The sequence below is a fragment of the Argiope bruennichi genome, chromosome 11 (genome assembly GCF_947563725.1).
Source record: "Argiope bruennichi chromosome 11, qqArgBrue1.1, whole genome shotgun sequence".
Taxonomy (NCBI): Eukaryota; Metazoa; Arthropoda; class Arachnida; order Araneae; family Araneidae; genus Argiope; species Argiope bruennichi.
The window spans coordinates 21,336,619-21,352,777 of NC_079161.1; the positions used below are offsets into that span (position 1 = coordinate 21,336,619).

The 16,159-nt window shown below is 33.2% G+C and overlaps 1 protein-coding gene across 1 annotated transcript in view; it reads left to right on the forward strand.

The window, feature by feature from the left end:
- LOC129956916 (glypican-5-like) overlaps positions 1-16,159 on the forward strand; it is a 315,931-nt gene that overhangs the window by 164,126 nt on the left and 135,646 nt on the right. The window contains exon 3 of the mRNA XM_056068952.1: positions 1,249-1,943. Within this exon, the coding sequence (XP_055924927.1) occupies positions 1,249-1,943 (695 nt within the window). The remainder of the gene's footprint in view (positions 1-1,248; positions 1,944-16,159) is intronic.

Consider the following 16,159-nt stretch of genomic DNA (forward strand, 5'->3'; position numbering starts at 1 on the left):
TAATTATATAATATAATATCTTTATGACAATTTAGATGCACATTTTCCGAAGAGATCGAAACAGTTAACTGATTAAAATTTGAAGAATTGTCTTTTTAATTAAGCCAGTTTTACTCTTTGATTATCAATGGGACATGTACATCTTACTAACCTTTTAAAATAGTTCTAAGTACAAATAGTTTTTTTTAATGGGTAGAGAGTGTATTTGAGCATCATGTCGTTTTTTGATGGGTAGAGAGTGTATTTGGGCATCATGTCGTTTTTTGATGGGTAGAGAGTGTATTTGAGCATCATGTCGTTTTTTGATGGGTAGAGAGTGTATTTGGGCATCATGTCGTAGCCACGGGTGTATAAAAACATTTGAAAAAAATCGAATAGATTTGTCTAATACAGAAGCTATTATCGTCATTTTCTAAGCGAGAAAAAGATTTTAAAAAATTGGTAGTCAAAGGGTTAATAATCATGCAGTTTTCTGAACGTTGGTTCCCATTTAGAAATACTTTTTTTTCTCTAATTGTCAATAATAAATTACACTGCGCCCTGAAATAAAGATCATTTTAATTTTTCATACAATATTTAATCGCGCGATTTTTTCATCTTCCATTGTTGAAAGCTAAAGAAGGAAGATTCTGTTTGAGATCTACGTAGCATACGAACAAAAAAAAAAAAAAAAAAAAAAAAAAAAAAAAAAAAAAATGGGCGTTACAATATCGTAATATTTTAGAAGATCAATGAACCAGATATTTACGGTGTGAATAGTGTTCTGATGTAATAAAACCGGTCTTCCTTAAAAAGCTTAATGCATACAATGGATAAATCATATGCAAGGCAATTAAAATAAAATCGCTTTGATGTCCGAGCATTTGCCTGAATTATGGACATTATCTATTTCTAAACGATTTAACTGAAATTGAATATAACCAGTGTTTTCGGTGAACCAGTTGGTCGCTTAAGGTGATTAGTGGAAATTAAAATGCTTATTTTCATTCAATCTTTTTTTTTTTGTGTGTGTGTGTGTGTGTGTGTGTGTGCGTGCGTGCGTGCGTGCGTGTGTGCGAGACCATGGACCAACCAATCTTAAACGAGATGTTCTGCCGACTGAGCCATAGCGATTGCTAGTTATTCTGGTTTATGCGTCAACTCATAAAAAATATTTATAACATCTTTTCCAATTTTGTTTCTGTAATTTTTTATTATGATACCTTTTGATGATTTAATTACTTATATTTTTCGTTTCTTTACTTGCAGAAAACTTCCTTGATATGATCCACGTCTCCCAAAACAACACAAATGTCCTCTTCTCCGAAGTCTACAAGAAGATGGACGGCGTGGCGCGCGAGCCTGTGTCCCAGCTGTACCAGGACCTCTCCTCTTACATAGAAGGTCGGACTCAGGACCTCGAGACCCACATCTCTACCTTCTTCGACGCTCTGTTTCCTTTGGTTTACCACCATTCTATCAACCCCAAGCTGAAGGACTTCAGTGATGACTATAAGGAATGTCTGAGACAGACTAGGCGGGAGATCCGGCCATTTGGAGACATTGCTGACCGGGCGACCCAGCAACTGACCCGATCCTTCTCCGTGGCCAGGACACTGCTGGATGCTTTCGAAATAGGGGTGGAGGTGGTATCGGCCACCAGTTCGATGCGATTTAGGCCGGACTGTGACGCCGGATTAATGAAGATGGTGTACTGCTCGCATTGTTCCGGATTCGCTAGGACTAAGCCCTGCGGAGGATACTGTCTCAATGTTGTCAGGGGATGTCTGGCCCACGTGGCTGAGCTGGACCAGCCCTGGAGTGATTTTGTCAGTGGGTTGGAACGTCTGACATCTGGTCTTGTGGCGTCCTATAATATCGAAGAAGTTTTAAGTGTCCTAGATACGAAGATATCGGAAGCAATTATGTACGCTATGGAAAATGGACCTGAACTGTCGAAGAAGGTAATTACATCAAATTTGCTATCCTTTTATTTATTTGTTCCATCCATTTAAATCATACAAACGATACCGAGATGTTCAAATCCAAATTATTTCTCAAGATCAAGGCATATTAAAAAAATCATTGCAGCTTATTATGTATAATACATAAAACGGTTACATGGACCGACCTCCATTATTATAAAATCGATATTTTTAAAGAATATAATTAAACGGTATCAAGCATTTACGAAATTCTTATTAAAAAGTTAAGGCTCCTACCTTTGTGATGTTTCATCACCATGTGATGTTTTTTTATTAACTATACTTACTTCAATATCTGCCATATTTGTTCCTTAAGTAACGGTGTAGATACTACGCATGTATCTTCTCTTTCTCCTAATCTAACTATATTTTCGAAGCCTTTCGTTTTCTCTTCTCGTCCAACCGTCAATCAGTATCAAAATCTAAAGCATCATCGATACCAATACATTTTCCGAAGAAGCGAGTTCCCATTTTGAAATTATATTCGATCAATATCAGCTATTAGTCTCAGTGCAAATATGAGGTTCGATCCACCAAATAATGGGTTTCATTCCGAAAGGAAAGAATCGGTTACCGGTTGTATCAGGTAAAAAAATACCAATAATAGTCAAAAATCAGTTTCAACCTATTCTTGATACTGCAAAACATTTTGTTGGTTTGCTAAGCGATTTATATTTATGAGAAATCCCAATTTGGAATCATATTCTCATCAGTATATCAGTGCAAGAACCAATCCACCAATAACCAGTTTCATACCGACGAGAATAGAATGGTATCTTCTGTATCAGGTACAAAAGAATCAATAACAATCGAGTAACAAAAGTATCAGTAAGATGTATATTAAGTCTTCACAATTTTCTCACCAAGAGATAACCCGAATCATTTATCTCCTGTTATTTCTAAACAACGTATCGCTTTAACACCTGAAGTCCGTATTCCGATGCTTGTATTTTTATTGTCCATCAGTGCAAGAACCAATCCACCAATAACCAGTTTCATAACGACGAGAATAGAATGGGTTATCTGCTGTATCAGGTACAAAAGTATCAATAACAATCGAGTTACAAAAGTATCAGTGAGATGTATATTAAGTCTTCACAATTTTGTCTGCAAGAGATAACCCGAATCATTTATCTCCTGTTATTTCCAAACAACATATCGCTTTAACACCTGATGTTCATATTCCGATGCTTGTATTTTTATTGTCCGTCTGACTAGAATTTCCTTCCTGTTGCACAAAGCCGAAATTGTTTGTCCGCGTGGGTTTATAATAACAGGGTTTCGGTATCATTGCCTTGAATCGCGCCTGCGCTCTCGGTTTTAATTAAACAACTGACATTTCTCCACATCCAAACCGGTCCGATATCGCCACATTATTCAGCCCCGAAGTCAAGTCATTCGCCATTCAGTCCCAGCGATCCGGGCTTTTTATTGATTAAACCCTAAACTTAGCAACGACATCGTAAATATTTGAGAAGCGTGTTTTTTTTCTTCTCTGGGCATAACTGCCAGGGCTGCTGCTGGGATTTAAGCCTCTGGGATCATCAAGTTTGGAAAGTCTTCGATATCTTCTGGAAGGGCGGTTTTGGCTGTACATCCGTTTAAGTTTGACAGGTGGGCGTTTACGGCGGATACCTCAGTGTGGGTGTACTGTGGGCGTAAAGTTGCGAGTTTCGTTTCACTTAGGATGCTAATGGGGTTCGACCTTTAAAGGTGATCTCGTGTACGAACGGAAATGATCTTGTCAAATCGAGGCATTGAGATTGTGGCGTCCACCCTCAGGGCACCGAAGCTGTCATTAAAAGTTCTGCTTACCAATTGCAAATATTGTTATTGTTCAGTTTACTAATTGCAGATATTGTTTTTGTTCAGTTTACTAATTGTAAATATGGTTTTTATTGAAGTTTTTGAAATTCGGAAAGATAAAGTTGTATCTTTTAATCCTTTAAAGGGCCATTTTTTTTCTAGTCATATTATGTTAAAATATTTTTAGGCTTGAAATTAGAATAAGAAAAAGGATTCGTTTAGCTTATCAGATAAATTTGATTAATTCATTAATTTGGTTAATTAATAATTAAGTAACACATCAAGACACATCATTTTGTCTGAGATTAAGAACTGAAGCATCTAAGTTTAAAATTTGTCAGAACTTATGCCAACCTACATAATTTCATTCAAAGATTGATCAATTTGGTGGGAAGCATACTTCCCACGGCCCTAGAAAGGGTTAAAGTACTTTTGTCATCTGTTTTCAGCAGTAAATCGTATTTTTTTTTTTATTTTTTTTTTTTTTACTTTCTCATGTACATAGTGTAGAGAAAATACTGTAATCGTCAAAAAAAAAAAAAAAAAAAAAAAAATCCGAAATCGAGATTTTGACGAGTCTCCACGTTTCAGACCTCCTAGAGTTCTAAAAACACATTTTTGGAAAGTGTCCGTGTATCTGTCTGTCTGTGACAAAGAGAACTCAAAAACGCTCTGAACTACACCAATGAAATTTGATATACGGTATTTACACCAATTTTTAAAAATTTGTTTTGAATTGTGATCAAAATCTGCTCAGAGAACGTCTGTCTATCCGGCTGTTTTGAATATAAGTTAACACACTAACTACAAAACGAAGAAAACTAGATGAATAAAATCTACCACATTTTGAGCCAAAATCCAACTAGGCATTGGCCGTCTGTCGGTCTGTACAGAAACACGTAGTCGCCATAACTCGAAAACGCATTGGCTTAAAATACATCAAATTTGGTATGAGATTTTGTGACTATAAGTATAGTTTTGTGTCAAATTTTTGTTTCAGTCAGTTACGAAAAACGGGTCTAAAACACAAATTCTCCGGATATTATTACCGGAGTGCCGTGGATTTATCGCCAAAAAAGCGCTAACGATAACACAGTAGTTTCAGTAAAAAGGTGAATGTGCCCCCCTGTAAAAAGGGGTTGTGCAAGCGAATGTATGAGTTTTATTTTCATATGAGCTAGAAGTCAGACTTCTGCCCTCAGGTGTTCAGGGGTCTTTACCCTCAGAAGCTACTGCACCCCCTTTCCGTGGTAACGCGGACACGACTTCATCAACGCCTCTCTTAGATAGCATGCGAGAAAGTTTTGAGAAGACCACTTCCGCTGGTTTTCATTTTCATTCCAGGGTCTTAAACACTAACCATATATGAACTGTTTTTCGACCGGGTGTAACGGCCGTTGCTGCCATATACCTCTCAAATAAAGATAAAATTGTTAAATGAGAATTATTTTAAAACTTTCACAGTGTTGCTTAGTAAAAGCATATTAAAAACCAAAATAATTAATTACATTGAAAAGAAAAATTACTCAGTTGACTTGCATCGCAGAACATTGGAATATTTCTTAGCAAACACGTATGTACACTGGCATGCATATCTCTGTCTGCCAAGCTGTAAACTTGCACTTGGCGAACCTCGATTCACAGTTCTAATTTCATAGCGTGGGCCGCGGTGGCCCGGTGATAAGGTATCGGCTCGTGAGCCGCAGGGTTTCAAGTTCGAGACCCGATTCACCGAAGAACCTTCGTGTAAGGGGGTCTGTTGCACGTTAAATCCGTCATGCCAAACGTCCTCCCGCTGGTGTGGTGTGGAGAGGCGGGTGCCAGCTCATGTGTCGTCCTCGTCATCTGACCGCGGTTCAAAATGACGAGGTCCGTTCCAAATAGATAAGAAAATCGCCTTTGGCTTCCATTATATGTTGTATACAATATACATTGTTGTATACAATGTATACAATATACATTGTTTTTTTTTTTAAATAGTAATGAGGAATCCAGGGATATCAAGCGAAGAAAGACTTAACGGTTTTAAGAAAGTTTTTATTTCATTTGTTTAAAATTTTTGAATTTCATATTTTAATTCTTTATTTTTATCCGAAAAGTTAAAAGTAATGATAAGATTTCTTTTGAATTTTAAGTAAGTCTAAAATATTTCTTTTTCTAAAATTTGAAATTGATTTTTTTTTTGTTCATGACATTTTTAAAACAGTTTGTTTCTATTTATTTTGGGCCGTGGTGGCCTAGTGGTAAGGTCTCTGCTTGTGAGCCGTAGGGCTTCAGGTTCGAGATCCGATTCCACCGAAGAACCGTCGTCTAAGGGGGTCTGTTGCACGTTAAATCCGTCATGACCAAATGTCCTCCCGCTGGTGTGGTGTGGAGAGGCGGGTGCCAGCTCATGTGTCGTCCTCGTCATCTGACCGCGGTTCAAAATGACGAGGTCCGTTCCAAAATAGCCCTAGTGTTGCTTTACAACGGAACGTTAATATAACTAAACTAAACTCATAGTGATTTTTGTCAAAGGCTTTTTGCGTAATGAACAAATTAATTTGCTATTCTAATTATTGCTGTTATCTTAGCGAATGCAATAGTAGCAATTATTTCAAAAATATGTGTCTCAGTTTGATCAGTTTTATTTTAGAATGACCATAAAGGACTTAAATCGTTGGAAACGATTTTAAAAATAACCTCGAGACTTGAAGCATTTATTGTGATAGTTAAGACAATTATTTCAATTATAATCCTAATAATAGTTAACTATTGAATAATGGCGCTTTCTGTAAAACTGGCATTACGTTGTGTGATTAGAAACAGATTTTCTGGAAACATATAATTCTTGAATATATCAATTCTAGAAGCCAGAATTCTAAGAACAGTTCATTAGTGCAAAGTTACGGTGAATAAATATATGGTTTAGTTTTCTTGATTTCGGAAATAAAATCCAACAAAAACCATTTTCTAAAATACATATAATGCGATTTCCCTTCAACGCATTGTTTTGAAAGGTACGAGTGGATGTCCTGACCTCAACGTTCTTAAATCCTTTGTTCAAGAGAGGATCTGTGACATACGCATGCTCCCTAAGTGTTGCTTCCAACCCCTGACTCGAGTTATGAGCATTTAGTGACATCCGAGAAGCCATTTCTGGTGTTTTATGCTTTCTGCCTGGGGTGCGGCATTTACCTCTGGTAGAGTTTTTTGTCCACAGAGAATAAAATTTAAATGGCCCACCTGTTGGAGTCCTGGACCATCGATGGCGATTGTGATAGAAGATCGTTTATATCAAATGGCACATGTTGCTGTAGTTGTTTGCGGCAGCATCTTCTCTTTGTTTGATTGTAAAATGTGAGGGTCGCCTGTGGGCCGCAAGGAATAAATATCATCGAATGATTGTTATCGAACGAGTCTTTTTATTGTATCATGTCGTAAACTGTGTGATTGGTGGGGGTCAGAGCTTACTTTTTGCGTTTCGCTGATTGAAAAGCTAACTGAGTTGATCCGTTGAGATAAATCCTTTTCATGTATTTTTTTCTGGTCATTTATTTATGAATATTTATTATGGGAGGAGATATGGCAACATATCGATTTCAAATAGATTTATGATCCAGGAAGAAAATCGTATAAATATTTTTCAATTTTCATCGGCGTGTTCTCTATTATAATTTTTTACGTTATCTAAAACTAAATATAATTGGCAATTTTTTAATGGATTGCCAATTTTATGGACATTAATACTCCACTGGCACTGCGACGGAACATTGGATTGTATGCCTATTTTATATAATACAATTTTTTTACTTTCTCTTATACATAGTATAAAGTATGGTAATGGTCAAAAAATTCCAACTCGGGTTGACTCGGGAAAAATTCCAACTCGGATTGACTATCGGTCTGTGCTTGCACATACATGAAAAATAAATAATAATAAAAAATAAACAGTGCGATAATTTAAAAACACGTTTTCTGAAATATATCAAATTATGTATGGTATTTTTTACTAGAAGTGCAGTTTTATGTCATTTTTTTTCAGTCGGTCGAGAAAAACGTGTCTAAAGCACTGATTCGTTTTTTGGATACTATTAAACGCATACCAGGAATGAATCGCCAAATAACTCGCCAAGGGTTGCATGATTGATTCAGTAAAAATGCTAAATTCACGCCAAACTTAATATTTCGTAACTATTGTACGCCAGTGCCAGGTAAGACGTTCTCTGTGATGGCAAGTTTGCTAGAGAGTATCGAGAAGACCATTCCTGCTGGTTTATGTAAACAATATGCGCGGATATTTACTGAGATCGCAGCTATTGATTTTAGTTTGCAATCAGAGTAATTCCGTTTGTTACCTTCTAATGTATATAAGCTGAAAATGAAAAGCATTTAATTAACTTTCGGATGGAAAAGGCATGTTAAAGATTAGTTTTAGATTGTATACGGTAAAGGATGTCTTGTGAAGAGTAAGACGATTGCTTTTATATCATTACGCCATTTTAATTTTTATTTACAATTATTGAAATAGTTCATTTGTGTCAATGTTGTTTTTTAGTATTATCTCTGACCATCGTGCCAGTGCTTATATACAGGGTGTTTCAAAAACATTGACCGCGGCTTTTATTCCTTAACTATTGATCATAGACATATATTGTGAATTACAAAGCTGCGTGAAAAAAAAGTGTAAAATGTTATGAAATCGATTAAAATTTTCGGGGCATTAAACTTCAAAAAATACAAAATTTGAATTTTTATACGGACCCCGTACAAAAAAATTCCTAGTGAGTAAAATGTGCCCCATCCTCTAATTATGTCATGTAAAAAATTTCAGCAATTTATCCTAAAAAGTCTGAAAGATATGAAACTGCATAAATGCTGACTTAAATCACTTTTCGATGCCTGGATATGAGTTCGCAAAGAGGAAAAATCATGTCGGATGTTCGTGTTTTTGGGGTCGTACACAAATTAACTAAGAAAGTAATGATTGAATAAATAAATAATAATTTTGCTATTTATTGATTTAAAAGTATTGAAAATGTGTAGAAATAATAAATTAAAGGAGATATTGCATAAAGAAAAGATTACTTAAAGAAAAGATTACATAAGTTTTTTTACAAGTTCATTGACTGTGCTATTTTTAAGTTATATTCTGTAATTCATGATATAAAATTTAAAAGTATTTTTCAGGATACATAGATTTTAAAATTTGTATATAAAATTAAAGATATAAAGCATATTTTATCTTCTTATGATGCATTCCTGCGTCGCGTTATCTGCGCTAAAGCTGTAAACATTTGCATTTTAATTTGTGATTGTCTTTGTTTTAACATATCGTTGAGTGTTTTCGTGATGAAATTTTGTACATGGTCTTATTATCACATTTTACTTACTAGGAATTTTTTTTTTGTACGGGGTCCGTATAAAAATTTTTAATTTTGTATTTTTTAAAGTTTAAATTCCCTGAAAATTTTTATCAATTTCATAACATTTTGCACCTTTTTTTACGCAACTTTGTAATTTACAGTATATGTCTGTGATCAATAATTAAGGAATAAAAGCCGCGGTCAATGCTTTTAAGACAACCTGTATATTGAATTATTGCTTTGTAAACTTATAAATTACGATTAAATCACTCCTTGACTTCGTAATTCAATTCAAAAATTGCTTCTAAGACATAAACATCTCAAGTATTTTCGTATATTGAATTATCTCTTCATTTGCTGATCATAATTCGATTAAAAACATTACATATAATTTGTGTATGTTACCGTTAAAGTATATGATACAGTTATTTCATAGAATACCTAGTTATTCCATGAAATAACTGATCGTGTCCGTTAAAGTGTGTAACATGTTATTAATTTGACACTTTAACTAGTTATTCTATGAAATAACTAGGCATTCTATAAATTATCTAATGAGAGACAGTTAAAGTGTAAAATAAACAATTTATCTAAAATGAAATGAAACTAATAATAGACAATTAAAATGAAAAAGAAGCCATTTATCTCATTTATGCAGCGTATAAATGGTATTTATGGAAACGTACCATAAAATCATTTGTTACAACAAGGATTACTAAAATGACACTTGGAATGACAAAGGACATTATTTCTAAAACAAAAACATTTATTATTTCTAAAACAAAAACATTTATTATTTCTAAAACAAACAAACAAAAATATAAGGTGCAGTAGGGGTGGAAGGTAAATGTATTTGTCGTGCGAGATATATGATATAGATTATTTTACACTTTAACGGGCTGCAGATCGTTATTCTATAAAATAACTAGTTAAACCATGAAATATAAGAGAGTTTTACACTTTAACGGACACGATCAGTTATTTCATGGAATAACTAGGTATTCTATGAAATAACTGCATCATATACTTTAACGGTAACATATACACTAAATATGCAATGGAATTTTATTTGGAGTGTCATATTAGAGAAAACAAAGCATCTATGGAGGTTAACTGTGATACCTGTAGATCAGATGATTATATTTCGGAAATTTATTCAGAAGAATTGTATCATTCAATGGCTTTATAATTCGATGGAACGGATTTTTAAGCTAATTCAGTAGTATAGCAAATTTGCGATACGAAGGATTTCATCTAATGAAACAATTAAAAAGAGAACAATTATGATATTATCAGGTCCGAACATTAGACATTGCATTTTTAAAAATTTCGTTGGTAAAGCCAAGTCCATATTTCAACAAAAATTTCAAAGATGGTCAGTTGGCAATGAAATGATCCTATTGAGAAATAATAAACTTCTTTAGCATTAATGTCTGAAAGAGTTTCAGTATTGTTAAGATTTTTTTTTTTCATAGTATTGTCAATCATATCGATTAAAAAAGAAAAGCTCTCCTTTATAATTGTAATCGCTCATAGTTCATAAGATCCAGTAGATTGATTAATAACATGAATTCTTATTTTTATTTGGTGCTACTTTGGACAAATTGGATGGAACATCCAGAAACAGCTTCCCTCTTAGGGTATAATTATATTAAATAATCACCACATCCGTTCCAACCCTCAGGCGTTCCATTCTCTCAAGAACATATAACAATGCCTCGCTGTCCCATTGCACAGAACTAATTTTTTCTGCCCCCTCAGCAAACTGGCTGAAACCCCTAGAGGTAAGGAACAGCAAGTAAGACCAGGTGCATTTTTCCGCTACGGAATGTCTGGAATCCGTTCGGAACACCTCAATCACATCCCTCTCCCCCCTATTTTATCTCTCTAGAAGAGGTCTCAACCCCCTAGCCTCCTTTCCTCCCCTTCCAAACAATGCTTGGGTTCCTTAACCGTAGCTTTTGATAAACTTGCTTCTCTGCGTTTTTTTCCCCGAGGAAGTTTTTTTGTCCTTACCTTTTTTCCGTCTACTTGGGCAATTACTCGACCGGTGCTGGACAATGGTCATTCTTGGTGGATGGGGGGAGGAATATTGTGGATGCTTGCATTTCTGGAGAGGTATTGTAGTGAAGAAGGCTTTTGTTGTGTGCAGAGGTATTTAATTTTCTTCTTTTTTTCGAATGGTGGTGGGGTTGGGGAGGGCTGAATGTTGTGCCGCGATGTAAGCGGATACAGGGACGTTTGTATGCGCACGTCGGAGTGTGGTAGTTGTTTTGGAATGGAAATTTGTTTACGTGTTTGTTCATGCTGGAACAGGAAAGTTGTTATTTGTAAAAATATGTACCATGCGGTTTCTTTTGGATTCCATATCCAGTGAAAAATATCATTGTGAATTTGTATCCTACAACTGCTTATTTTTGCTTTTATATTACCAGAATTCATACAGTTGTAATTTGCTACAGCTTCATTTAGTATGATGGTTCTTTTGAAAAGATGACCACAGCTTCGATCTTTTTTCTTTCTTTCTTTTTTCTTTTTTTTTATTAGGCAAAAAATGATTCAAAATTGTGATTCATAAAATGAATGTTCATAAAATATGTAAGGTAGAAATGAATTTTAAACTTATTTGTCAGGACAAAATAATAATGATGACGAGAGTAAACCAAGTATCAAATAAAAAGCAAAATTGAAATTAAAAGTACCGATGAGAATATACAAATGTTTCTCATCGTTTCTTTTAAATATTCTATAGAATTTATTGTTTACAATTCCTATTAGCACAAAATGTGCAATAATTTTTAATGGTATCTTCACAAAATTGTGCATAATTTAGAATATCGAAAAAAACTTGGATTATTTTGTACAATATCTTGTGCTATAAGGGATTATAAGGTATAAGCAGTGATTCGCTTTTGTATGTATTTTTTAATCCTTTTTAAAATTAATGTACTGCTCGCAGACACAACACTTAAAAATAAAAAATATTTACAAATTTAATTATTAAAAATAATTATATAGTTAATTATTATTAATAAAATATATTATAATTATTAAAAATTATTTAATTATTTAAAAATTAAATATCGCATCTTATTTTCAATTTATTATTTGTTCATCATAATTCTTTCTTCCTTTCCGTTTTTTTTTTTTTTTTTTCCTTTCTTTCTCTCTCCTAATTAAAAAAGAATCTAAATCTTATATCCATTATTGAAAACTATTCTTGGAGTCTACAGACAGAGAATAAACGTAAGATATTTTTCGAAATTAATTTCGTTGCTGTTCTATCCAAAATATCAGTTTACACATAAAATTCGAGCAACACTGATGAAAACAATTATAGTCAGTACGCTGAACTGCAGTGAAAAGCTCAGAAAGTGCTTCGCAATTATTAGCTCTCGAAACTTGATCTGAGAGTGAAAGATTATATTCATTCTCCAGATCTAAGCAAATTGATTTTTCCGAAAATAACTCCTTGTGTTTCCGAAAACCCGAAACTCGTTCCTTCGAATCTATATTTCGATTCTTCGTTCACAGGTAGGAGAAGGGATGGAGAGGGGGTGAGAATGTTTGTTTGACGTCTGTAGCAGAACCCGCGCGACAACCTGACCTTGATAAGAGCAGCTTTTGTTTAACTCGATACACAGAACTCTGTAATCTTAACGGCATCATTTGCTTACTGTTCTTCATCCCTCCCTCCAATTTATTCAAAATTGTAGTCCCGGTATTGAAATTTGGTGATTGTTTTTCTCCGTATAGCTGCCTACCCTCCCATCCCTCCCTCATCTAAATTACAGGGCATCGATTGGTACCATGGGAAAAATCGTTTGGCTTTTTTTTCTTTTTAATTCCTTTTCCTTCTTCCCAGTTTTCATTACGCATAGGTATCGTCTGCTGGTGAATTTCTCACACACAGGAAATTTTTTCTTCTCTTCTTCATTTGTTTTCGAATCCCGCCTCTCTTTCAAATTCTTTTTTTCCCCCATTTTTTAAATAAAATGAATGATTAGGGCCGATTCCGCCTCCCATAAGCTCTCTCACGATCTTTTGATCTATCCCGATGCCAACAGGAAGAAATTACACCCTCGGCAACCCGCCTTGTGTGTGTGTGTGTGTTTTTTATCTGCTCTTTCTCAGCAGCCGATATGCGGTATGAATGAAATGGTCTTTGAGTCCTGTGTATTGTGTTGTATGGGAAATTGTGATGCTATTAAAATAATTAAGGAATATATGATATTTTGAAAACCAATTGCATGGAATTTAGTGAATTTATGGAATGCCTTATTTAGGCATTCCATGGAACGAAGATTTAAAAAAAAAAAAAAAAAAAAATCTAAAATTGCAATGCGAAATATATGATTTGGAAAAACACAAAATGGAGATATCGATATAATTATAAATGCTTGAAATTTTTTCTCTCTTTTACGCCAGCTGCAAGCGTTACTTACTGATAATATTTGAAATTCAGATATTTTATGAGGTGCCTTATTTAACAAAAGTTAAATAATGCCTTATTTTTTTCGTATGTTACTGATAATATTTGAAATTCAGATATTTTATGAGATGCCTTATTTAACAAAAGTTAAATAATGCCTTATTTTTTTTTGTATGTTACTGATAATATTTGAAATTCAGATATTTTATGAGGTGCCTTATTTAACAAAAGTTAAATAATGCCTTATTTTTTTTTTGTATGTTACTGATAATATTTGAAATTCAGATATTTTATGAGGTGCCTTATTTAACAAAAGTTAAATAATGCCTTATTTTTTTTTGTATGTTACTGATAATATTTGAAATTCAGATATTTTATGAGATGCCTTATTTAACAAAAGTTTAATAATGCCTTATTTTTTTCGTATGTTACTGATAATATTTGAAATTCAGATATTTTATGAGGTGCCTTATTTAACAAAAGTTAAATAATGCCTTATTTTTTTTTTGTATGTTACTGATAATATTTGAAATTCAGATATTTTATGAGATGCCTTATTTAACAAAAGTTAAATAATGCCTTATTTTTTTCGTATGTTACTGATAATATTTGAAATTCAGATATTTTATGAGATGCCTTATATAACAAAAGTTAAATAATGCCTTATTTTTTTCGTATGTTACTGATAATATTTGAAATTCAGATATTTTATGGAGGTGTCTTATATGACAAAAGTTTAATAATGCCTTACTTTTTCATATGTTATTGATAATATTTGAAATTCAGATATTTTATGAGGTGCCTTATATAACAAAAGTTAAATAATGCCTTATTTTTTTTCGTATGTTACTGATAATATTTGAAATTCAGATATTTTATGAGATGCCTTATATAACAAAAGTTAAATAATGCCTTATTTTTTTTCGTATGTTACTGATAATATTTGAAATTCAGATATTTTATGAGGTGCCTTATATAACAAAAGTTAAATAATGCCTTATTTTTTTCGTATGTTACTGATAATATTTGAAATTCAGATATTTTATGGAGGTGTCTTGTATAACAAAAGTTTAATAATGCCTTTTTTTTTCATATGTTATTGATAATATTTGAAATTCAGATATTTTATGAGATACCTTATTTAACAAAAGTTGAATAATGCCTTATTTTTTTCGTATGTTACTGATAATATTTGAAATTCAGATATTTCACGAGGTGCCTTATATAACAAAAGTTTAATAATGCCTTATTTTTTTCGTATAAAGTTAATATACGAATGTACAACAGAGGTAAACTATTTTAACAATTTAAACATTTTGTAGAAAAGTTCAAAAGAAGTTGTGTCGCTTCCTGTATTGTATTTTTTATAGCAGTTATTATTATTATTCCAATCTGCTGGGTCGATACTCATCAATGGTTCGAATACCAATCCGAAAATGCAAGAACTTAAAATTGAAATTTTATTTATCTCTGAGAGACAGAAATACATTATGATAAATATTATTTCGCCATAGTTTGGGAGGAAGACGGAGTAAAAAAAGTATATAAAATGAAGTATAGTTTTATTCGTATTTCAAGGGACTGTTCTAAAAGATACATAAATGAAAAAAATGTATAATCGAGATATTTATAAACAACTTTGATTATTACAGATTTAATATTACTATGCAGTTTCATTTAACCCTTTAAAAGGCCATTTTTTTCTAGTCATAGTATATTAAAATATTTTTCGGATTGAGACTGGCTTAAGAAAAGTGATTCATTTAGCTAATTAGGTAAATTTAATTTTATTAGTTAATTGTGTTCATTATTAATGAAGTAAGGGCTGGGATAGCCTGGTCGGTAGTGCGTTGGATTCGCATCTCTTGGGTTGCGAGCTCGAATCCCGCCGGCCGAAGACTCCTCGTGTGTGTGGTGGCTGGCGCACGTATAAATCTTTCGTGGTCACAAAGTCCTCCATGTCGAGAGTAATACCACTGGGGGTACTGGATCAGGGGTGATCGTTCTCTGATTCAGGTCTAAATTACGATCTGTGGATGAAATGCATGAATGAAGTCCGCCCCATAAAAAGGATTGTGAAGTGTGTGTAGCTATATCGTACTCTTGGCCCTAGATGGCGCTACTGAAAAACAAGAGACGTATCCTTGGCTTAAAATCACTGTCTATGACAAGTGCCATTAGAAACAACAACATTAATTAATTAACAAATTAAGTAAGAAATTAACATTAGTAAGTAACAATTAAGTAACAAATTATTAAGTAACACACCATTTTGTGTGAGATAAGGAACTAAAGCATCTAAATTTCTATCTTATTGAAAAATTTGTTAAAACTTATACCAACCTACATAACTTCCCACAAAGATTGATAAATTTAGTGGGAAGCATACTTACCACGGCCCTGGAAAGGGTTAAAAGTAATAATTTCATAGTTTATAATTTAGTATTTGCATATTACTACATACTGCTGCTACTTGCAGATGCAAAACACGAATATTATAGTTCGTAAATTTTAATATCTGATTTATAAATTAATGAAATTTTGAATTTTAATTTGTAATTTATAAATTAATGAAATTTTGAATTTTATTTTGTGATTTATAAATTATTGAA